The following is a 25,198-nucleotide window of genomic DNA, read 5'->3' as shown; positions in this document are numbered from 1 at the left end:
AAAAGTTTGCAAGCGTGGCACACTACGACAGCAGAAAAGGGAGCCAAGCAACAGGGTTTCACATTCAAACACTACAGAGATCGAATGCAAGCAAAAAGAAGAAAGCATGCTATCTGTTTGTATGCCAGTGCGAGGTCTTAACAGGAAGTCGCGACAAAACGGAGAAATAATCTCAGCGCATGAGATCGAAAACACCAATACAAACTCGTAAGCACCTTCTTGGTAGCACTGATCGAGAAGAAGCATAGTTTTATAAAAGATGTAAAACCAAAAATGCGCGACGTCCTCCGATTGTCACCATTGCCACACGCAATGTTCTTTCCAGTCTTTATGTCCTTGTGGTTCGCAATTTATTGCAATAGTATATAAGCCGTAGCAAAAGCACCAATAAAATGGATAGTAAGTCATCACTCTAATTGTCTTCATGTACATGTCTTTGCGCTGTTCCGGTAGTGTCGCACCAACTCGCGCGAGTTTCACTTTGATCACATACACGTCTCAATAAAACAAAACGAAGACATGTTATGCCAGATATCCTCAATTAGAGCCTACAATGCATCGGTGTTCACGCGACTCCACGTGAAGCATCTAGCTTTAGCATGCATTCTTCGTCTTTATGGCGTACCTGTCAACGGGATGATATCGGGAAGGTTATCTATTTATATATATTATAAAAGCTGAAAGAATAAATGCTTATACAGGAGTGGGTCACTAGGCAAACAGTGCAAATGTCAAAGAACAGCAGAAAATACAATGCGTTTCAGTAATTATTCTGAGCAAAAAGAAAAAAAACGAGCAGGCAAACAGCTCAGTGACGTAATTGCAAAGAAGGTAATGTTGTGTGAGAGAGTCATCGGCAAAAACTCAACTGACAAGAAATGCAACAGCGACAAGTGCATACCTGAAAGATTTGATGCTGAACAAAAAAAAGCATACAAATGCAATAGGAATATTATGCAAAGATATGGAGTGCGGATATCAGCCAGTTCTTTTTTGAACCGCGCCCAACACAGGCTGTGGAGGAAGAAGTCTTGAGGCTGAAAACAGCTTAACTTTAAATCTGCTTCTGGCGCCTACTCCTACATTCAAGTTGTGTTTGCACTGAAGGCTTGGAGGTTGAGGTGGCTGCTTAGTGAGTCTTACAAAATTCATACAATTACTGGTTTTGTAAGATATTGCGGTAAAAAATGGCACACGCTCGTTACCGCCTTCAAGTTCAAAGTCGTTGCTCAACACTGCGTTTTTCAAACGGCTATGCATTATGCACTCATCCGCACTCAAAATTCAGTTTGGTGCGCAGGATCTGAACTTCTGATTGTCGCTAGGAGCAGCGACTGACTTTAAATAACACTTTCTTCATCTTTCCAGGAATTCAAAGGCCTTCAAGGCAAGGCCCCAACCAGAAGGACCATCATAGCGATCGGCACGTTTCGGTACAGCAAAGGCGCCACATGGACGAAGTACAAGGATCTATTCAAGACGGCCATCGCAAGAGAGTGAGTTCTCCAACTTTTGCCACATGCGAACCTGAACACAAAGGGGAGCTTTCGCAATGATTGCTACTTACCAAAGGCAGACAGCGCTCTGTGGTTTGGGATGAGTAATTTGGGGGGTATTTCAATGAAATCGGGTTAAGCGTCCTTTTGAGCGAAGGACTGCGGGATAATCGCAGTTTGGAGAAGTCCTTATTTGTCAGCGGGATGTCCCGTCACAAGTAGAGCCGCGCTATTGAAAACGGATTAAACCACTGAATAAATTGTAATTATAAGGTCGCAACATGACTCCAGCGTCACTATGACTTGTAAGAATGAAAATAAATTCTGCGAAAAGAAAATTCCAATCATTTGATGGGAATCAAAGCCGTGATCCTTGAGTCGCAAGCCGGACGCGCTACTCCTATGCCATCAAGGCACATTCCGTCCACTTAGTAACCAAAAAATAAGAATGAGAGTAAAAGTAGGAGAATGGACGAAAATTAAGCAAGCATATTAAGAGAGCACAAAAATAAAATAACTTTTAAATAAGGCGGCCGAGATGGGGTGAGTGATTGAGTACTATGTGATGGCGAAAGAAAAACAGTCTTCGTGTGCGTGAAAAAATATGCAAAGAGAAACCCAAGTCGCTGAACGGACACATTAACCCTATCGCGTCAAACACTTAACGCGGAGCGTACGCGTACCTCCGGTTATTAAAATTAAAGTGTTATATGGCTAATCGGCAAGAAAACCCGTGGTCGGGCGTGAGTTTTCAAGCAGAAATGGTCGCAAAAACCTAAGATGCCTTCACAGTCGTCTAGCATGACTCCAGGACTAGACCATAAGGTAAAGTGGCGTCCTAAAATTTTTTGACGGCATCAGCTAAGAAAGGTACACCAGGCGATCGAGGCGGTAATAGGTGCCTATGCCATCAAAGGAGAGAAGGCGGTCCCGCGCAGTAAGTAGCGCCAGGTGGCTGAAGTCGGACTTCAGAGCCGGCTGCCGGACAGTGAAACCACGGGCGCCGGCGTGAGCCACCGCTTTACCATCTAGCCCCGCGTGTGCAGGGGTTAAAAGAAAGTTGACACATTGGGATGGAGGGTGCCTTAGGAGGAGGAACGCGGAAGGACGGGATGTCCTACTCGCACATAAATTGTGGATGGCTGGTTTAGAATCACTGACAATGGCGGTAATGTCGGGAGTGGTCAGAGCAAGAGCAAGGGCCGTCTCGACCGCCTCCTCTGAAGAGGAGGTGCGTAAGGTGAAATCCGTTTTAGGGAAGCCGCTGACATCAATGGCTGAAAGGGCAAAGGAGAGGCCGGTGCGATATTCAGCTGTGTCGACATAGAGCCCTAACTTGGCATATGAAAGGCTTTTTTAAAGGGCTTCCGCCTGTTCTTGACCTCGTTGTTGACAGTGAACTGGGTGCATGTTCTTGGGTAGAGGTAAGTAGGTAGGTTCTTGGCTATGTGTAGGCTTTGGTGAATATGCTAGGCAATAATGTGTTTGCACTGCGTAGTCGAGATAAAAACGATTGGTAAGGGCTGAAGTATAGGGAATAATCACTGACGCCACAGAGGCCGCTATTTTGGTGTCTGCAAAGCACTCCGAAAGGCTGCAGGCGTGTCTAATAGGGTTATGGCCTCCGGCCCCCGCCTGCACTGTTGAAGCTACGCGCTAGACAACAAAACCGCGCATGTGATGTCACATGAATACCCTCTATATGCCGACCACTGGGGTGGGCGCTGTGCTGAGGAATGCCGCTTCGAAGAATACGTTCGATGCATGCATTAGACGGACACAAAGAGATTATTTATGGACACGATGGAGAAGGACGCCCACGGCGTAGATTTCCGCATGACAGAGGTAAATGAACGGTAGTGAGCACTTCGCCCTGCTAAGGACAAACACCTGGAAAATACGAAGCTCCGACTCACGGAGACCTCCTTGCTTGTTGGATCGCTCCCTATGAGGCGGAGGTTGTGATCGACAGCTGTACAAAGGGCCTCAAAGAAAAAGCTGAGAACCCGAATTTTAGGCACCTTGTAAATGGCGTGATTAGAGTGTCGATAACGGCGGCGTGAGGGTAGAAGCAGGAGTTTAGATTTGTTAGTGGCACAGTGCAGGTTTATAGTGGCAATATGCTCTCCTACCATGTTTTTAGCTATTTGGGGGGTATCTTGGATGTGACCACCAGAGCCTACGGATACCCATAGAGAGATGTCGTCAGCGTAGCGCAAGAAATTGAGGGAGGGGAGGAACGAAGAGAAGTAGGTACGGACAGCACAGCGAGAATAAAGAGGAGTGATGAAAGGACAGAGCCTTACGGAGTACCGAAACTTCTCATGGTGAAGGAGGGGCACTATATAAAACCGAAGATGAGGGTAGCGGTACAAGGTGAAAGGTAGCCGCTAAAGTAGGAATAGGTTTTGAAGCCGCAAGAAATATGATAAGACCAGCATAAGTGGCAGCAGAGGCCTCATTGTTAAATGCGCCATGTAGGTCGAGACCTAGTATGGCTCCTGTATCGATGCTGCCATTGGGGACAAGGTTGTCGAGCTTAAGACAGAACATGACATCTAGGCATAGAAGAGACTGGCAAAAATCAAGCATTTCAAAAGTATACAAGAAATTGTCCGCCATGTCTGGTAAGGCGTTGAGTATGACATGCTGAAACGTCCTGCCAAGGCCGAAGATGAGGCAAATAGGCCGAAAGCTGTGAAAATGAGGTGGTTTGTGAGTCCTGAGGATGGATAAAACGACCCTGCCGTCCTTCAACGATGGTGGCCGGTTGCCAGTGTCTAAGCAGTAGTTGAAATAGTGAGAACTTTGATAGAGGGGATATCGAGATTTCAGGTGATTTTATTGATAATGAGGTCAGTGCTGGGTGCAGATATAGTTTCTAAATTCGCGAGGGCGTATTAAACCTCTGCCTTTGGGCGGTTTCATCAAAAATCTCATTAGTGTCACCGGCGTAGGAAGGGATAGGGGTGTGATTTGTCAGGGGCAGGTGTTGTGTACGGAGGGTAGTGAAGAGAAGATAGAGCCGATCAGTGTACTGGTGAAGAGTTTAGTGATGCGGTCATCCTTTACGCACTGTCTGGAATAATTTTTCTTTAGCTCTGGAAGCGCAACTAACACTGCTGAAAGAGCTCCGCTCGATCGCAAGACATTTTGTGCGGGCCAAAATTTTGTTGCATGTGTTGTCGCTCCAATGTGGGTACAGAAGCACGTTCCTTAACTTTAAGTAAATACACCTACATTTATTCCAACAGTGGTATTCCAGAGCGTAGTTAAAACAGATTGTGCGCGCTGCATCCTTTGCAGCTACGGTGCGGACGTTGTCATCGCGGTCACATCCACCCACATCCAAGAAAACATCACCAATTGCAAAGTGCTCCCGCCGGCTATTGTAACGGCTGACGACGAAAACTTCCCTTCATTCGTGAGTATACGCAAACTTCCCCTTGCTACCGTATGTAGCGCAACTAGCAAAGGTTCCGATATTGAAAGGGTATAATTCGAGAAACTTGTTGGTATTATTGAGAGAGTTCTTCAAGCTGGAAGACAAGCAAGTTCACACATTGATGCGAAACCGTATGTGAAAATATTTCTCCTTTCTGGCAAGAAGAAACTTTGTGTTACTTTGATGGGAAACTTATGCGTTCCTATCACCATTAGAAAACAGTTGGCAGGCATTCATAATATACACGGGGCTCAGTGGTGGCGTCTAGGCCCTCTCATCACATGTATCAGGAAGCGCCACCATCGGAATAAGCAGGAAGCACGCATTAACGTAATGAAACATACCTCATGTGATCGAAATAATTTTTTTTCGGTTTGCTGTTAGTCGATGCAAAGGAGGTAAAGAATCTGAATTTACACATAGAGGCCTCCTGCAGAATTACGAAGCATCTATTTATTGGACCACCGGTGGTAGTGTTTGTTTAGACATGATCCGCTGAGCCCGGGCCTTGACGCCTAAACATAATAGCCCTCTTGAACAGGGATGCTGATAATGTTAGGTCCAAACACTTATTAGCGGAGCCACGCTTGCCTCCCTGTCTTTCGGCAACTCCCCTGGGTACTTCATAAGATCACATGGTGATAAACACCATGCTGGAGAAGAAACAGCAAGCTTAGAGAAAATCTGGCCACTCTTTTTTTGTTTTCCAAACATTTTCGGTTCCCGACCAGCTCATCTCATCAGTCTGCCGTTCTAGGAGCCTGGCGTCATCGCTGACTCTCTCCGGTGGCACGCTTCGCAGCAGCTGCCGCAAATTGACCGTGCTACATTCTACTATTCTCGCCATATTTCCCTTCCTGTTTCTATAATAACCACCCCCGAATGGTGTCTGTGGTAACCATCTTCCAGTTACGCATTCCTGCGCTGTAACTCTACTAGCCTCCTCCTTCCACGGTAACCACCCTACAGTCAAAGTTCCCTATGTCTTCTGTATACTACCCTTCCTCCACGGTGACGATCCCCATCTATTTTCGCCACATTTTCTCCTTCCAAAGTAACCATCTTTCGGACTGTTCCAATGGTAACCGCCCTCCGTTTGCGCCTTCGAACGTTCTCGCCATGCCCTTTTTTCTGTGTGTAATCATCCTCCTCCTACAGAGTAACAATCATCAGGGTGATCACAAAGAGAACGAGGGATGGAAAACTTTATGGTTTTTTCCAAAGTTTCGATAAGATATTTCTTTGTCTGGGGAAGCTTTCATTATTTGGTCGTGAATTTGTAACGCATGCCCCCCAACGGAAGGCGAACGCTATTGGGTGCAGGTTCGAACAAGACAACAGATCAGACAAAACAAAACGAAACCGTATTTATAATTCAAAGGCAAAGAGCCAAAAAGAAACGAAAAAGACCCACTCAGCACGCATAAAACACTACAGATTAAAGGAAAATGTTCACCAGATATTGCGCGTCACAGGTGAAACGGGGATGCCTTGTAGACAGGACGGACGCGAGTGGATGAGCTGTAGGGCGTCACTGGCGTTGCGTCGAAGGAACCGACAGAAGAGAGCCAGGTGGAAGTAGGAGCGGAGAGGACCACGGAGAGGCGCCGGTGGACTCCAGTCAGCAGCCCTAGGAACCTGGCAGCAGTAGAAAACGGGAATCTAGGACCCGTCGACGGCGTCCCGAAACGCCGTAAGCTTAATGCAGGCTATCTAAAAGAGCCTCTCGGCAACACGGACTCTCTGTACATCGACTGCCACCTTCACGTTTGAAAGCAGCGCAGGAGGCTCGCGCCAGTGATGCAAGGGAAATCCACAGAAGCACGAACCCAACGTTCGACGGCTGCCGCCTGCACGCTTGAATAACCCGACCTCAGCTGCGCTGTCTCCTTTCGCACCTCGGTTTCCTGACACTCAGCTCTTCGCTCCTCGGGCTCGGCACGCTCCTCGTCGTCGTCACTTTGTCAGCACCATTCGCACGTGCACACGTGCAACGCAGGGGTGGCACGCGGAGCGCTCCGTTGTCGACGCACCACTGTCAACGCACTGCATTTAAAAAATCTCCCGATGATTTGGGACCTCACATATGCCACGCTTCGGAAAAGCTTCTTCGTAAAAAAAAAAACTGCCATAGGTCCACATAACACTAATCTTCACGTGGTAAGTGGACAAGTTACATGTCACCAATGTCATCCAAGAAACTTCACGCAAAGACGCATGGAGGCATATGGAGACACGCACAGATGGAACATGGGGCTAAAGACTATTTATCAGGCAAAAAGGACAAACAATTCTTACGATTACACATGTCTGAGCCATAAAGGGTAAATTTTACACATGAGCATCTCATAACCGCGTAAACAGTCGTTTTGAATCACCTTCTTCGGTAACAACAAAAGACGGTCTCTTGGGACGCACGCTCTTCATATAGTTTAAGCATATGGATGAGGAGCAGGTTTTTAGTGTGACCCAACTCGATTCAGTAGTCCACGTCGTTATTTTTTTAAGAAACCACAAATAGACCCTTGCACTAAATAAAGAGTTTATTATGGCTACTCGGCAAATGAATAATGGCTCGATCTCGAACCTTTAAATACCCCTGCTTGCTCTTCTTCTCATAATATCTGCTCTGAGATTATTGGGAACCCAAGAAATTTTGGTCCTCCTCTCACAGTTTGCTCGAGACGTTCTCGTAGATTGGAGACATAACCATATGTCATTTTCGTGTCTCCTCCCAGCTCTTCCCTGGTACAGAGCTCTCTGAGGACTGCAAGTGGTCCTCGCACATGTCTTACAAATATCAACTCAACCGGAGAAAACACTACTCGCCTGCGGCATCTGTCTGTATGCAAAGAGAAACGGAGCGATATAATGATTCCATGCATTAGGCTGCTCCTGGCTGAGTTTCCGCAGCATCTGCTTGAGTGCGGCGTTAAATTTCTCCACCATCGCATTGCACATTGGATCGTAAGGAGTCGTCCTGAGATGTTTTACCCCCAAGAGATCATCAAGCTCTCTCATCATTTCGGAAATGAAACAGGAGCCCTGGAAAAAAAGGATCTCTCTCGGATATCCTATCTGTGCAAACATCACCAAACCTTCGACCACGGTTGCTGAATCTAACTTTCGCAAAGCTACGGTGTTTGGTTACCGCGTGGCAAATTTTACAAGCGTGAGAATGTATACTTTCCATCTTACCGATGTGAGCGACAGCAGACCGATAATATCGACAGTGACGCGATCAAATAGTGTGTCGAAAAGACGCTTGTATCCCAATGGCGCTTTCTCTACTTTGCCTTTCCTTTCTTCTTTTACTCCCTCCTTTATCCCTTTCCTTACGGTGCGGTTCAGGTGTCCAACGATATATGAGACAGATACTGCGCCATTTCCTTTCCCCTCAAAACCAATTATTATTATTATTATTCAGGCACCTCCTTTGGCAGATGTCGTACGACCTTACAAACCTCGTAATCTCCTCTTGCACCCCATGCCAGTATAATTCATCCCAAACTCCAAGTGTAGTCTTCTTAATGCACTGATTTACCGCCGACGGTTTATCGTGGTGCAAGCGTTAACACCTGCGATCTGCAAGACTTTGGAAGTACCACCTGTCGAACCTATCTGCCAGAGGAGAAATTATAGAAGCGGTACAGCATATATTTTTTGAAGGAATACGAGTGAAAATTGCCGTGCTTGCCATGGAACACCTTTCCTACTTTCACCTAAGACGCCTTCTACGCGCCATCCTCTATTTGCTCTTTTTCTAGCAATTTCTTGGTGAACCGCATGGGACCGACGCTTAAAGCAGAATTTTCTCTACCTTGTCCGGAAACTTCCTTTCCAGCCAGCCCCACTTCAGCGCCCTGGCCTTCGCCATTTTCACTGGAAACCTCGTCATTTTTTAATGCCAGGACATAATTTAGCAGCGCGCTCCGATTTCTTTCAATTAATATCTCGATTTGACGGCTAACGGGCCTTCAGTATACTTCCAATTATGATATCATACAAAGGTGTCCCCTGGCATTTCACAAGGGCCATGCATGCTAGTGAAATAAGGGGAAGGGTAAAGACATCTGGCTCGGCAACTTCCAGACTACTGCCATAATCAAGGAATACCGTAGATCTCGAGCCGGTGAGACCTGTCAGGAACAAGGACCCCCCACACAACTACCCTATTGCTCCCCGTGTCCCGTAAAACACGTACGGGTAGGCCTCGGAGCTCTCCCGCTGGAATAAGCATGTGTTGTGCGTCTGCAGGCTTTTGCCGGACAAGTACGACCACCACTTTATTCTCAGCTGGTTCAAGCCTGCATGCTGTTGTGGACACCACTTCAGACGCAACACACTGGCTGAACACAACAAGACGACTGCTTCTGTTTTTCGTGCTTTTTTGAGCAGGAACTTACATTATGCCCTCCCTTTCGGCAATAAACGCGATAAAGTTGTTTTGGCTTAGTGCGACAGCCGGCAGCCCTATTTCCAGGTCGATTACAAATGAGACACCTTCCCGACTGTTTACTTGATCGAACATGCTTTTGTCTCAAGTGGTCCAGCTTAAACGCTTCTTTGAACGAAGACAAGCTTCTTTGCCGCTGGGCGTCTAGAAAATAATTTGCTGCCTCTGCCATTTTATCCAGCGCCTTGCACTATGTTTCGCGAAGGAATATCTTCCACACGGCTATGACACTTCCTCATTAACAGTTCGGCCACCTCCAAGTCACGTAAATCGTTGTACGTTCTGGCCGTATCCGACATCTCGACCCATCGATCAAAAAGACTGAGCAAGCGTGCGCTTATTGTTTGCCAGTTTCTTTATCAAGCAGCTAGCATTTACAGAACCTTTCGCGATAACCTTCCGCTGTTAAGCGAAAATGTTGGAGCAGGGCTAGTTTTTCCGTTCGTGATGCATTGGATCTGCTCGAGACAATTGACCGAACACACGGAAAGACTCCCCAGTCAAAGACATACTGAGTGCACTAGCCTATTTTTTTCTTGTGCCTGCTGTGCCCTTCTGCTGTACACTCAAAACGTTTGTGCTATGTACCCAAGTCATTCCTACGATCGTCAAAAGGCGGGAGCAACTTGTGGGCTAACTGCTACTGAGGGCAACGGTGCGGGTTCTCGATTACCTCATCAGCTTCTGTGAGCCTTATTTGGATTTTCAGTCTACGCTGTTCAGCCTCTGCCTGAGTAATCTCAAGCTTCCGTTGTGCCTTGGCGTTCTCGCGTTCAGCTGCACGTACAACGCGTTATTTGTCCCGCTCATCGGCAACTCATGAATGCAGCTCGGCATCTCTCCACCCCACTCGTTCACCCCACTTGAAGAAATTCTTTATTGTTGCCATCGTATCTTTCAATGGACCCACGATAGGAAACAAAAAAAAAAACACGGCCTCGTCCTGCATCGGACGCCAGTTGTTGGGAATTTGTTACGCGTCTCCAACTGCACAAGAGTACGCTATCGCGTGCACAAGACAACAAACATATCAGACTAAACAAAACGAAGTCGTATTTATAATTTATAAAAAAAGAGCCAAGAAGAAATGAAAACACACATAAAAACACACACCGAGCACGTGTACAACTCGACAGGCTAAACGAAAATGTTCTCTAGATAATGAGCGTCCCAGGTGCAGCGGGATGCCTTGTAGACACTGCAGGACGGACATCGGTGGATGAACTGCGACCCGTGGCTGGCGTTGCGTCGAAGGAAGCGGTGGGAGAGAGCCAGGTGTTAGAGGAACGAACAGGAGCACAGAGAGACACTGGTGGACTCCCGTCACGATCCCCAGGATCTTGGCTGCAGCAGGAGAAGCGTAGCCATGACCCGCCAACGGCTTCCGGAAACGCCATAAGCTTAATGCAGGCTATCCAATGGAGCTTCTCGGAGGCACGTACCCTCATTCCATTGGATGCCACCTCCACGCTTGAAAGGAAGACAAGAGGCTTGCGTCGTTGATCCAAGGGAGGTCCACGGCAACACGGACCCAACGTCCGACGGCTGCCACCGCCGCGCTTGAATGACCCGATCTGCACTGCACTGTCTCCCTACACACCTCTGTTTTCTGACACCTCCGCTCTCCGCTCCTCGTGCTCGCGACGCTCTTTGTGACCGTCGCCTTGCCAACGCAATTCGCACGCCCACACGCGCAACGCTGGGCTGGCACACGCAACTCTCCACTCTCGACGCACCGTACTCAAAAAATCTCCCGACAATTTGTTATGCACCTAACACATTGCCAGGGTTTAAACAGTTTCAGCCCTCCAAGGAGGAAGACCTTTTTAGGACGAGGAGGGTGTGGAATGAGAAGGGCGTTAGGATGGGGAGTGTGAACATTGTTCAGGCAAGCTGGCTGGTAAAGTTGATCAACAAGCCGACCTGCTAAACTGTGAAAAGAAAAAGGCCAGCTAAGCATGAAGGAATCCGGTGGTGTGGAGCGTGGAGAGATAGCGAGCGGGGGCTTGAAAGGCAGTGCGTCCGGCTGCGACATGCAGCTTGATGTGACTGGCTGCGTTGACTTAAATAACTAAGCAGAAAAGTTTGCCAACATTGCAAAACGAAAAGCTGGAAAAATAAAAGTGCAGTAAAAAAGAGAAAACATAGGGAGTGCAGGGAAAGCCTGAGAGAGGCTGGAAAGGAAGGCGGAAGTCATGTTCTGAGGAATGGCAGCAATGGAGCAGAGTAGAAGCTAAAAATAAAATTGAACAAAGAAAACAATAAATGACCGTCATTAAATCTGCTATCTAATACTCCACAACCGGAGTAAATTTTCTCGACCTTTCGTTTAGACCAGAAAGCTTACAACCACCCTCTAAAGAACGCTTACAAACCGACAGCGCTACATGGATTTCAGTAGCCATCATCAAAGTCCCTGTAAGCAAGGCATATCTGAAGAATAGGCAGCGCGCCTGAGAATATGTACTGACGACAACTATTTGAAACACATCCACTCACTAAAAATTACCCTAATTCGTAAGAAGCTCCTTAGAAGTAACCTAATATTGTCCTCTAACGAGAAACTACTCTAAACGAATTGATGTGCTTAAAAACGAACAAAAGCAAATAGCGAGCGACCTCCAGCAGTTAAAACAAAATACTCGAACGTCCTTCCGAACGTAAACAATATTCTGCGGAAATACCACCCTATTCAACTGGCAGAGATCGTCTTAAGAAATTAATTGCCGACGCACCAAGGGTAAATACAGACGCTACGCAAAGCTGAAAGACATTGTCGTACACGCTAGGCTCGATATAAAACACCCGTAGACAGTAAGCCCATGCTGTTGAGGCAGAGGTAAGACATGTAAGCATTTACAATGTGACACTGCTGTTAGAAACACTGCAAGCGACTTCAGCTTCGTTATAAAGACTAGCTTAAACTGTGCGTTGTCTAATGTTTTCTATAGATTCAATGTTGCTCTTGTTAGAAAGAATATATTCGACAAGCCGGGTCATCAATGTGCGCCAAAATAAATTGTCATCGAGAACCTACAGAAGGCCGTGGCGGATAATTTTAATGAACGTGGTCACAACTTCGATGAGCTAAATTGTTTATAGTTCAATCAGGCTTCGAATCTGCAACACATACAAAATACAGAGAGGCTTTCCTAATCAATAAATTTAAATCCTAACCACCAGCAGGGATTACATATCCAGAGGAAACTTAGAACCTCTCAGGTACATTGAGACACTGGCGTGATTCTTTAAACATGTCTTGCACTTGATCAAATCATTTACCAGCACTTCATACCTCCGCTTTATCGTTGCTTTCACCCACTCTTCCGTTCCGACCGGTTCTTTGCCAATTCAAAGTCAATTTTTTTCTCTCTCTTTTGCTGAATTTTAACTTCAGTTTTTGCCTTGCTTCTCTGCCATCTTTTCTCGGGAACACTCGGCTGCCACATTGATTTCCGCCCCTTCCTTTTATGCTTTCTATGAACTCATTCTCATGTTCTGCCTTTTTCTTTTATTTTAATTTTTTTCACGGTGTTTATATTTGCAATGCTAATTGCTTATCTGAGGTCAACGCAGCCAGTCATACCAAGCCACGTGTCGCAGCTGAACACACAGCCTTAGAAGCTGATGCTCGCTATCTCTACGCATTCCACACCTCAGGATTCCTTTCTGCTGAGCAGTCTTTTACTTTTCACAGTTTTGCATGTCACAGGGTTGATCGACTTAAGCAGCCATCATGCCTGGACAAGATCCACCTTTTCCCCATCCCAGTACCATTTCCACTTCACACCCTCCTTCCCCTCACCGGGCTTTCTTCCTCGGAGGGATGACCGTATTTATTCCCCGCCAATGATGAACGCTTTGACCAGACGGACACAAGTCCCGTTGTCGAAACCTATGCAAGCACCCTGAGGTTTTCCCTTTATTGTTCAGTTTGTGATTATCAAGCACCATCTGACCAATTTTTCTCTGCCATGAACTTCTCTCAGCAACCATCGGTGCGTTTTCTTACGCTCTCCCCTTAAACCTCTCCTTCCGTGGTAACCATTGTCGATTGTCTGTGGCAAACACCCTCGTTGTGGCTACCGTGGCAAATACCAACTGGTAGCGCTCTCTTACGCTCCCACAATACCCTAATGAAAGCTTAGTAACCAGCCTCCTCCTTTTAGGGTGAGTGCCCTTCAGGTGTTTCCTATGGGGGCCACCCTACCGGTAGTGCCTTCTTACGTTATCTTCATATCGCCCTCCTTCCCAGGTAACCATCATCGTCTCTACAAGGTAGCAAACCTCCTGGTGGCTCCAGTGACAACAATCAAAACTGGTAGCGCTTTTTTAACGCGAAAGCGTTAAGGCCCCCTTTATGCAGATAATCCGGAATCGTCGGTGTTGTGAGCGAAAAATCTCTGGAGAGACTACCTAGGTAGACCACCTAGGTCATGTGACCTTGTGGCGTCAGCCGAGTTCGCCCACCGGACTGTGAGCAAAGCGACGACCATCGCAGGTGCCAGTTAAAGGGAATATGCAATGAATAATATGTGGTTTGTAAATGTTTTCAATCCTTAGAAATGATGCTAAGAAGCATTCACACCAAGTATGAGTCTTCAGAACTGAGCCGGTAATTTATTGTGCATTTTTAAAACCGTGATTTTTAAATTTCGCGGGCCAATTGGTGTGCTCGTGGTGACCGATTTTGAAATTAAAATCGTGAAAAAAGACGTCACTGTACCCATGACGTCACCAGGCCACCACACGCTGTCATTCGCTGGAGCCACGAAAGCCACGACGTCACGGGCACACTTCCAGTAGCCGTGAAAATCGTCTGCTCGTGCCGCCGCGCGACCCTCTCTGGCAAGCGCGAGCTAGGGCATTGCTTTCGCGCATATGGTTTCAATTTTCCTCTGCCGCCTCCTTCTGTCGGGAGTTTCGAAGCCACTCGCGGTGGCTCGCCGAGTCACTACTGTTGTCGCTGGCGTTCAGCCGGTACGGCGTGAACACGTAGGGCTCGATGCCCATCGCGGCCGTAAGAGCGAGCAGTCGCGCCTCGAGGTCCGGGTTCATTACTGCTAATTACAAAAGACGACAAGCAAAGAAACCCGACGCGCGCCGCAATCACGCCACCGACGCTGCTGCTGGGGTGCTAGGAGCGACAACCGGAAGTTGCAAAAGGAACGTCAGCGGATGACGTATTCATAGGCGGGGCCCAGTCCGAGAGCTGTTTTCTTTATTTTTTTCTGGTGCCTCGCGTGGGCGCGTTCAGGGGAGAGAGGAGGAGCGTAATTTTTAATCGTCTATATCTTCGTTGTTATTGATGCTAGCTTAACAATTCTTGCTTGGGGTGACGAGTGATGAAATGCCCATCTCTCGTCTGCTTTACGTAATCTCAATGAATTTATTGCATAGTCCCTTTAATGACTGGTGAGCGAGAGTTAGCAGTCTGGTTTGCATAAGCCCCACCGGTGGCAGCACCAGCAATCGCAGGGCAGTCGCGCCTCATGTAACCACTCGACTACTCTGCCAGAAGTGGTGTGATGACTTCCAGGTATTTATGAATTGAAATTCGAGAATGACCAATGCCGCAATATGGGTTTTAACCTATTAACGCTATCGCGTATTACCTTTAAAGCGGACCTCAAGCGTTCCCTCAACTTTTCATTGCGATCTCCCTCTTCCTTCCGCGGTAACAAGTGTCCTTTCTGGTTAAACAACCACCACGTCGGTCCCGTGGCAAGCACCCACCTTCTTCGGTTCTCGTCATATCCTCCTTTTTTTCAGGGTTGTAATTTTCGGGGTCCCACCGTAAGTGACTTCTTACGCTTTCGCCATGCCGTCCTCGTTCCATTGTAACATCTTTCGGTTCAGGATTCCTCCGCTTCGCCCGTACCATTCACCTGGTGCAGTAACAATCGCCTCCGGGTAGCTACTCTTCGACTGTTTCCCGTGGCAACCACACACCACTTGCGCTTTTTCATTTTTCGTGCTCTTGCTATACCTTTCTGTTTTCACGGTAAGCATTCTCCAAATGATAGATGCCGCCCTCTCCCGATACAGTCTTCTTTACCGGTAACAACGCTACTGTTGATTATAAGGCAACGCAGCCAAACAGCGCACTACAACTACGACGCGAAACCCAGGAACGCGTGCGAGCAGCTTTCGCTATAAATAATCCAATACTTTTTAGAATATAAAGTTTAACCTGTTGTATGCGTTTCCTTACGACTGTATGCTAATGAGTTTTTGTGTCATCTCATTAAAAAGGAAGCAATCTTTAATGAACTTTCGCAATGCAGCTCCAGGGAATCCTTTCGCATTCAAGCCGCGTAAGAAGTCTTCAGTGCCTTCTGCAATTTTTAAAAGCGTTCGCTCCTACTTCTCGCATTCGAATGTTTTTTGTTCGTCCGAGATTTGATAATAGCGGCTGGTTATGTCCTCAAACATGACAACCACCACGTGACAGCGCGAGAGGTTGTCGGGCCGGCACGGCGGCCGGTTTCCCCGCTCTGCTGGCGTTTCGCTATAAGATTTATGAACGATCTGAGTGGGTGCCAAAACTAGCACCACTTAAAGACACCAATTCTGAAAAATTGTGTCCAACGCGTTTGGCGCTGAGGGTTCGGAGTGGCGGAAAATGAATCGGCGCACAAAGGTGTTATTCGAGTTGAAGCCTGGAATCTGCGAGGGATGCGTACCTACAACATTTGGTCCTCGAAACCGTAATGGGGGCAGATCTTCCGAGGGCCGTGGCGGCGAACCAGGGGCCGCAGAGGGATGCGGGTTGGTATAAAACGTATCGACATTTCGTGACGTACACTTTGGTATTCGAATTGCGGACCTGCGAGGAAAATTCGAATATGACAAGTTTTCGCCTCGGATATAACGAAGGTGCACTGCAATAATCGTCGTTAATAATCACGAAAGCCTAGTTGAAAGCATAGGGGAAAACAACTTATCTAACGCTCTTCATTTGAGTTGCATTCGCGAATCATTCTTTAATATTTTAGGTAGTGTATGACATCTGATTATACCCACCTCGATTACACTTTGTTTTTGTATGTGTGATTAATTTAAAAGAATGTATGCTGTGGAAGCCGAGTATATACGTTTAATGAAGTGTTTATTAGAGGTGAGCATACCGTTGCATGTTTTATGTTCTGATCAGAAATATTATGCAAGCGGTCTTCGCTGACTGACAACACCTGTACTGAAAGTCATGAGCGTATTATAAGTAGGCTGCTCATGACGCTGTTTTCTGATCTGCAAACACTTGTGACGGTCTCCAAATTGTGTACAAGTGAGAAAGAGAGTGACTCGTGGATTGTGTCCTGGTCTAATCAGGCGGCAACCAATGGTTTCTATATTGTTTCCAGGTCTTCGCACTTCAAGTAACTCTCACCTTTATGTTTTTACCTTGTCAGTGAGAATTAAAGCTCAAAACTTCAGCTACAAATTCGTGCAGTTATTTATCCTCCGCGCTAGGACAGCTGTAGTTTCGTGTTACAGCTATAACGGCGGCTGCTTACTAAAAAGAGAAACATTAGGATTCAGAGAAGACATAGCTAGAGTATTAAAGGTTCGCCTCCTCGTTTCATGTTTTATCCTTGCAGTCCCAAATTAGGGAGTTTGTGACGGAATCTTATCCTCACAGCAACGCACACATTATCGTCGGCGTGTCGGTGGAGAGCAGCGCTTTGTCATACAAGCACACCGAAAAGATAAGCCACGTCAAAGATATACAGCTGTACAAGAACTGCGACGAGTTTACGTTGACAACCCTTGACGTGGTAAGCAATGGTCGCCTCATCTGGGTTGTAACCATTGAATCATGAAAACATATTTGATATTGATTGAACAGCATATAACCACGTATATAAAATTTACATGAAAGAGCGCTCATATTGCAGTAATTCTTTTGGAAAATAAGAGCCACCTTTGCAAGGAAGTGCATGCCTGTTAACCTAATGTCGCTTGTGAGCTTAAAATGAATGCATGCATACCTTCCCTGCCGCTCTAAGCAGAGCGGCAAACCCTGACAAGAGACGGCCGAGTTCGAAAATCCGAATGGGGGCCATGGCTTACGGAGTTGGCAATGGGGAGAAGTGGGCGGAGTGAGCTTTAAATTTATCGGGCACGTCATCAGGAAGGTTAACATTCCGCAAGATTCAACTAGTCCTATTAAAAACAACCCGATCGAAAACAGTAACAAAACCGTTAGCAATAAAGACAGTGTCAAGGCGTGAGACACAAGCTCGAAGTTCCTTTTCGCTGCTTGTCTGCAGGAAGAACTCTTGAACTTTAAGTCCGCGATGTGAGCAAGAACAATTTATGGAACATTCTCATCTCTGTCTCGATAATATGCTCTTCATTAACTACACAGAACAATTTGCTACAACGTGTGTGGAGGACTCGGCCGCCCGAAGTGAAACGCTAATGGGCATGAAGGTTACACTGAATAAAATCAAATTTTGAATGCTCTCGTAAAGGAAAACCAATGAGTGGTGTGTTACAAGGCGCTATAAGCCGTTACCTCTTCCGAACTCCTCTAGCTCTACCTTCTTAAAACAATACCTTCTCGTCAAAAGGCCATGCAAGCTTCAAAAAAGCCGATTTAGTTTGTTTATTTTTCGTAAGGCGAAACGATAACACTTACTATTCGAGAACATATAAACAATTTTTACAGTGTGTCCCAATGAGTGAGATTTGTAATGTTGAGATACCAATGCCTGTACGATTAATCCTCGAAGTATAGGGGGATGAGATCTCCCTCCACCTTTGTGGTTAGGGCAATGCGGGGAAATTATTGAATAAATAATAAAGAACCAATAAAGAAATGATGGCAGTGGAGTGTAGCGGATCAGTAAGGCTAATTTTAACAACTCCCTCTTGCCTAAGGCTGCCACCAAAATATTGGAGAAATGCTAAGTTGCATCTTACAAACTGTTTGTATTAGAAGCGTTGGTGCACTACGAAGTGGCATGTGTAGCGGCGAAGTTTCTTGGTAGCTCCTGCCTCTTTTTCAGATTGCTACGCTCTTAGAAATGCAAAAGTTCTGGCAGCGGCTTTCGATGTTGTATACGCTTGTCTCTTGCTACACTTCCTTTTCCAGAATCACTGCACTTTAACAAAGTGCACTCTCTCTGCAGGAGTGGATATACTTCTATTACGGAAATTGTAAAAAAAAATTTCACCTGCGCGACGAATCGTGCCGCAGAATTCGGTGTCGCTATACGGTGACACTACTTCTTAACAGCGCTGGAACGAGCGCAGTTCAGTTTGAACATTTATACCCCTCATTTTATTCCGCGAGAGTTTCTTGTCTGCATTCAGCGACATCTTTCTGTTCAACACAAAAATCGCTACCGCGTTAGAGTTCGCACAGCTCATTAAACGATAAAGTCCAGGCAAGAGCTCCACACAACTGAATATCTTCACTTGGAAGAAATTTCATGGTGCACGATATGATGAAGGTTCACCCTTCATGAGCCAGATAACTTAAGTCCTGTTGCTTAATGCTTCACACCGTTTAAGCAATGCAATATGAATAATTTAAATTGTTTCGCGGCCAATCGCGATGGAATATAAATATCTAACAAAAGTGTCTTCCTTGAACCAAAGCGTCGCTCGTTTCTGGGATGCGTTCTTCGTCACAAGTTTGCTGTTTGCAAAATAGATGCACGAAAATGTGACACCTCGGGAGGGCATAAAATATTGTCACTTGGCAATAGGGCTGTAGTTATTTCGTACAAATTCCGAGACATTAATAACAAAGCCCCTTCTCATGCAAACGTGCAGAAGTGTATGCTTTACATGAATGGTACTTACTGAGAACCATCGCACAGGCGTGTCGCTTGTTCCCACTCAAAATAAAGGTACGTTCGGTGGAATGAGCGACCGAGTTAGTTTACCTAAGTTGCGGGCCACAAGTAGCCCTACAGCTCTGCTGCATTACTCAGATAAAAATTAACGTCCTTAATCGCGTACTGGCTAAAAGGGGAGTGGAATGGCAGTTTTACTTTTCGGCGATGAAGACATTTCACGCTTTAGAGAATTCGGGCGCTGTAAGCTTCTGCTAGGCAGCATAGCAACCAGTATACCCTAACTGATAGAGTACCAGATCTAGAGTTTACCATGGCCACGAAATGAAGCAACCGCACGTTTTCGAGAGGTAATCATTTCCCCTATCCCAGCCGGCCGATACTGACCGGTTTCCTATATTGGGTACAAGTCATCGCACGGCCTGGTACTCGGCTTCTCGCTGTTCATAGTTTGCAAAGTAGCCTGCTCGTTCAGATTCAGTTTCCCCTGGGGGTTCTTCTCGTAGGAACCACCACCAGGCTTCACCATCCTGTCCCGCACAAGTGGAGAGAGAAAATTCCATCTCCACTTAGCCCATCACCATTTTGGGAGGTGGTTCTTCCGTGCACACAACTTTACACACATCATCACTAGGGGTACTGACAAAATTGGGCTTCTAATGCGAACGCATTGAATGCATATGCTTATCTATTGTTTCCACATTGAGCGCGAATGTTATTGTTTCTACTACATGGGGGTATTCACGTGATTTCAAGGACAGCATTTTGTTTTATTGCGTTTGGTAAAGTGGTGCAGGGCCGAGCAGGTGATCTTAAGGATATTCGACACGGTCCCGAACATTGCACTGGTTTTTTGCGTTCAACAAAATGACGACCGTGGGGACTTCAGTGAAATATCGCATTTCCCGCATGTGGCGCGGTCTGCGTCATTCCACGCTCTTAATTTTTTCAGGCCTGCGGCGTGGAGAAGACAGACTCGACGTCGGGATATCTCGCCGAGCAAATTGCGGTCGGCTTGCAGAAACTTTCCGACCGGTATTTCGTTCTGTCCGAGACAGATGAAAGCTTGACTGCTAAAGTAAGGACATCCAAACATTAGCGTCATCGGCTGTGTCATCTGTTTGCATCAGCAGCTATTCTGGACCGAAAGGCCCTTTGCAGCAATCCTTTGTTTGCGTTTGCTTGAAAAAAATACAGGAACCGCCACGCAGTTTCTTCCACTCACATAGGCAGCACAGCCTGACACTGGGATCTTTCGTCTTAACATTGCAATGCATAGAAGCAGGAGCTCCTTACAGATTCGCCAATGAATTACTGAAATTTTTAATGTTCTCATGATATTGTAATGTTAAAATGTGCCCCATGGAAATAGATGGAAACGTCTGTTCATTTAAATAATTATGCTAATTTCGTTCTCTCTTTCGCAAAAAGGTTTCTTATTTTTGCCGCTATTTTTCATTTTTTGCCGTCAGTGAAATTCGCTACATCTTGGTACCTTGAAAAAATAGAGTGTCGCCGATCAGTACGATGGCCTCAATTACAAGGAGTACAAATAATGACATTTGCAACAATATTACTTATCGTCTGGCGATCTTCTGTGACAAAGTAGCCAATTAACACTATGGCTTCAGTTTTTCGCCACAGCCTGACTACTCAAACGCTTTCAGTGTTTATTTTGAAATAGAAACACTTCCCACAAATGGTCGCAGAAATCTACCTTGCATTCTCTTAAGCAATTGTGGAAAGTTGGTTGTGCGCGGTGTTTTCTCCAGAAAAAGATTTCTGAAACTAACTTCCCGGGCGGAAATATTTCTGCGTTCTTGAATTCAATTTACCGTCTGCCTTGACACGCGAGCCGTGAATTGCACAAATTGCCAACACCGTAACTGGGTGCAGATCTTGACCACCAAGCGTTATTTTCTTGCTGCAATCGTTATTCGTATTGAATCTGATGTTTTGCGTTAAAGCGGTGCAAGTAGCTTGACTTCCCTGTGTTAAGAGCGGAATCCTGTATGCTATGGCTTAACATCTACCGTCACTATGGGACCTGGGCAGCGCTTAGCAGTGCAGGAGGGAGACAGTTAGACGAGAAAGAACAGCTCTAAATTTTATGCAAAGTGAAGACTGCACACTCCACATCTAAATAAAGATGGAGCTCGGACACGCAAAAGAAAAATTAGAAGGAGCTATATTCTCCAAATAAGAAAATGTAATTGAAAGAGAAAACATGGGAAGTAGAAAACTAAAAACAAAAATCGAATAACCAAAGCCACAGTACCGTCATAAACAAAGTCATAGTCATAGTCAGTCAAAGCGCAGTGCGCGGGCCACAACGGAAAGCAGGAAAGGAGTAGAAATTAGAAAACCATTGTCACAGCACAGTCAAAGTCTGCGCAAAGATTCTAGGGGCGCTGTTGCACTGGTATTTTAATACGAAATGAACCTTCAGACGGTCTTCCTTTGGTGGAACAGACATTTACAATCTTTCATTTCTCACCAGAGGCTCAGGCCTGTCTGTAGCAAAAATATTGTTACCCAGACTAATTTAGATATCAGTTTATTGCCATCAAGGCATGTATGCAGCTTTCCAAGACGCCAGTGCTCGGCAACTTTTCCAACGCATTTGAAGCAAGTTTTTTGTGCACATATGCGCGTTTGCGAAGCGGTAGTAGGATGTAATTCAAAGAAGTAAGAAGAAGGATCAAATTTTCTTTTTTGCTGTCTAGGAAAGGAACACCAGTTTACAATTGCTACCGAAGTGCGGCAAGTGGTAAGCGAATACGTCTACTTGGGGCAGGTAGTGGCTGCAAGTCAGGACCACGAGAGCTTAGTAACCGGAAGAATAAGAACGGGGTGGAATGCCTTTGGCACGTTCTCCCAGATCCTCAATTTCAGTTTACCAGTATTCAATAGAAAAGCATATAACAGCTGTAGCTTTCCGGTACTGACCTAAGGGGCAGGAGATTCGAGGCTAACAAACAAGGGTCCAGCTTAAGTTGGGCACCACGCAGTGAGGCACGAAAAAAATTTATAGCCGCAACGTTAAGGGACAGGAAGAGGGGGTTAGGTATCAAGCACTTGTTAAGGACACCCTAGTCCAAACCAAGAGGAAGAAACTGGCTCGCGCTGCGCATGTGATGCGAATGCAGTAGAATGCGGTGGTCTATAACGATAGCAGACTAAATTCCGGGAAGGGCAGCGTAGCAGGGGGCGGCAGAATGTTAGATGGCCGCATTAGACAAAAGGTTTCGAGGATAGGGTGGCCGCAGCTGGCACAGGTCAGTGTAATTTGAGAGATATGGAAGATGCCTTTGTCCTGTGGTGGGCGTAGTCAGGCAGTGCAAGCTTGGAAGGCTCGTGGACGTGGAACTGTTTTTCTCTTTATGGGTAGGTCTCAAATATGCAGTTTTGTGCATTTAAGGAGCTCTCGCCGAAATGAGAAAAATCCACTTGGACAGAAACCGATAGAAGCGCGGAGATTGCTTATTTCCAGCTGCCCATTCAAAGCTTTTACATGATAATCTTCAAACACTTTATATGTCCTCTGTGGTACCTTTTCGAAGGAAATATGTTTGGGTGAAATTCCAGTTACGCCCCAACTTCACGGAAATTGGTTGTCTGCATTTAGCTCAATTCTAAAGAAACTGCCTGCCAATTTTAAGTTTTCTGTATGCCATTCGAACTAAGAAACGCAATCGCACATTCGCAGGTGGACTTCATCAAGTCGCTGCCTCCCTGGCATCGCTTCGCTTGGCTTGCATACAATGTGCACATGGTCGACGCCCGATTGATGTGCAGTGGGTCTGATACGGATAAGCACAGGATGCTCAGCAATCTCAAAAGACTATACGGAATTGACGCTGCTGTAGAGGCCATTTAGATAGTAAAACGTGGCCCAAAGTATGTAGGGCTTCATTTCAACAGGGTCTGAATTCTTGCGTCAAATTCGCGCCTCAATTACTACTTTCGCATGGGCCAGTCCTGTTTCATTTGTCTTTACACCTAAAGCATCTTTATCTGCTGTAATAATGCTAAATGACCACGAAGTACTGCTAAAGTGTCTATACTGTACCTACCTATTCATTGCGAAGTTCACTGCGAGACAAGTGTTAATAGGACGTTCTTGCGGGCTAATTGGGGATTGTTCGAGGACGGTTAGAAAGTGCGCAAAAAGGTGGTGGTGTGGTGATATGTTTCTATCTCTATCTCCTGTATACATCCTCAAGCGCACTTTCTAACCATCCCCTCAGTGTAGAGATTGATGGAGGTGAGGAGGATGTAGTAGTCCATCATAGGTCAGGGTGCGGTGAAGGGCACTGTGGTAACCTCCTACCCACGTAGCACAAGACATTGGCCCAATGCAAGAATTCTACTGGCAAAACAGCGTGGCCCTAAGTAGGCCCAGACTTGCCAATCTGTATCTGATATGGACACTGCCAGTCGTTACCGCACTGAGTATTCGCCCAGGTTGGCTGTTTCTTCCCCAGTATTGCCTGTACCATCGTAAAATCATAGACCATGATATACTAGTGTCACAGCTCTAAAATTTAATGAAAATCTTCGCAATCCAGAAACGACGTAAATTAGCCTGGCTCCTTCTCTACCACAAGTTCTATCATTTTCCAATTGATAACAGCGTTATATCTGCCGCTCACCGCCATGCATCCCGGACCAGTCATTCCAAGTCCGTATACCCGCCGCATGCGCGCACATAATCGCATCTTCACTCGTTTTCTCCACAACGAGCGAAAGACTGGAATGATCTGCCTGAAGAAGCGGTTCACAACACCAGTGCAACATATATCAAGACCGCCATTGAAATTTTTTTTTTGTGAAGCCGCCCACCTTTGAAATCGTGTGTGAAGCCGCCCACCTCTCATGTAAAACCTCCGTCAAAGGGGCATATGTGGATTAAATAATTAAATAAATAAAAAAACTGCCAATCATGCGCAAAGTAAGCCAGAGTTCCTCCACTCTTTGCCAGAACTGGCTGTGCCACTCAAAAAATGTTGCCAAGGTTGTCTCTATAACGTCTTTAAAAGTTGAATCTATATTGTCTACCATAGGTGGACATTGGGGTGCCTGTTAAATTTCCATGCCAACATTCCATATTGTGATAGCAAAGAAAACCAATTTTATTCATATGAATACCATGTTAGCTTTTAACTTTCGAGATCGTATGAAATTAACCAGCTCTCTAAAAAGTGTGTCCCTTGTATAGGCCTGTGTAATCTACAGAGTTCTATATTAAGCGGTAGATGTCTCTTAACCGACTAAGTGTCAATTTGTCTCTTTTACATGTAAAAGCAAGCCATCTCTGTTTAATTATTCTTTAGACGCTGTACAGCTGTCGCGAGTGAGCGAGTGCAATTATTTGTGGGTTTATTTTTCATCTAAACTAACCTGGAATAAACACGTCGAATACATATCAGCAAGGGCTTGCAAAATGCTGAATTTCATCAAACGTAATTTCACAAAAGCGCCTGCCAAAATTACAGAAATACTTTACCAACGTAAAATCTATTTTGAAGTACGCCTGTACGGTTTAGAATCCCCATACTAAACTTCTTTCCGACATGCTTGAAAGGATACAAAACAATGCAGCTCGATTTGTCTGCAATTATTCTAACTTGACGTGTAGCGTTACATTACGTAGGGATGGGTTGGAATGGGAACTGTTAAGCAGACGCAGAAAAAATTAGCGGTTAGAAATGCTCTACAGAATGTATTTCAGAACAGTTCGAGTAGACAGAAAAGCTTAGTTTTTGCCTCCTCATTTTGTGTCGTAAGAGGTGCGATCATCAACCCAAAATAAGAGAATTTTATTCTCCGACCAATGTTTTTCGTTATACATTCTCTCGACACACTGTCAGCGAATGGAACAGTCTTCCACAGAAAATTGCCGAATGTCGCAGCGAAACAGTGCCAGTCGTTACCACATTTAGTATTCGCCCAGGTTGGCTGTTTCTTTCCCAGTATTGCCTGTACAATA

General features: G+C 45.8%; 1 protein-coding gene across 1 annotated transcript in view; it reads left to right on the top strand.

Moving 5' to 3' along the window:
- The window catches only part of LOC144133839 (uncharacterized), a 63,268-nt gene extending 40,182 nt beyond the window's left edge, over nucleotides 1-23,086 (top strand). The window contains exons 9-13 of the mRNA XM_077666919.1: nucleotides 1,369-1,496; nucleotides 4,803-4,920; nucleotides 16,999-17,175; nucleotides 20,159-20,284; nucleotides 22,916-23,086. Coding sequence (XP_077523045.1) covers nucleotides 1,369-1,496; nucleotides 4,803-4,920; nucleotides 16,999-17,175; nucleotides 20,159-20,284; nucleotides 22,916-23,086 — 720 coding nt within the window. The remainder of the gene's footprint in view (nucleotides 1-1,368; nucleotides 1,497-4,802; nucleotides 4,921-16,998; nucleotides 17,176-20,158; nucleotides 20,285-22,915) is intronic.
- The last annotated feature ends 2,112 nt before the right edge of the window (nucleotides 23,087-25,198 follow it).

The sequence above is a fragment of the Amblyomma americanum genome, chromosome 5 (genome assembly GCF_052857255.1).
Source record: "Amblyomma americanum isolate KBUSLIRL-KWMA chromosome 5, ASM5285725v1, whole genome shotgun sequence".
NCBI classification, from domain to species: domain Eukaryota; kingdom Metazoa; phylum Arthropoda; class Arachnida; order Ixodida; family Ixodidae; genus Amblyomma; species Amblyomma americanum.
Note: the sequence above shows the minus strand (reverse complement) of the source record. Positions and strands in the feature narration are given on the sequence as shown.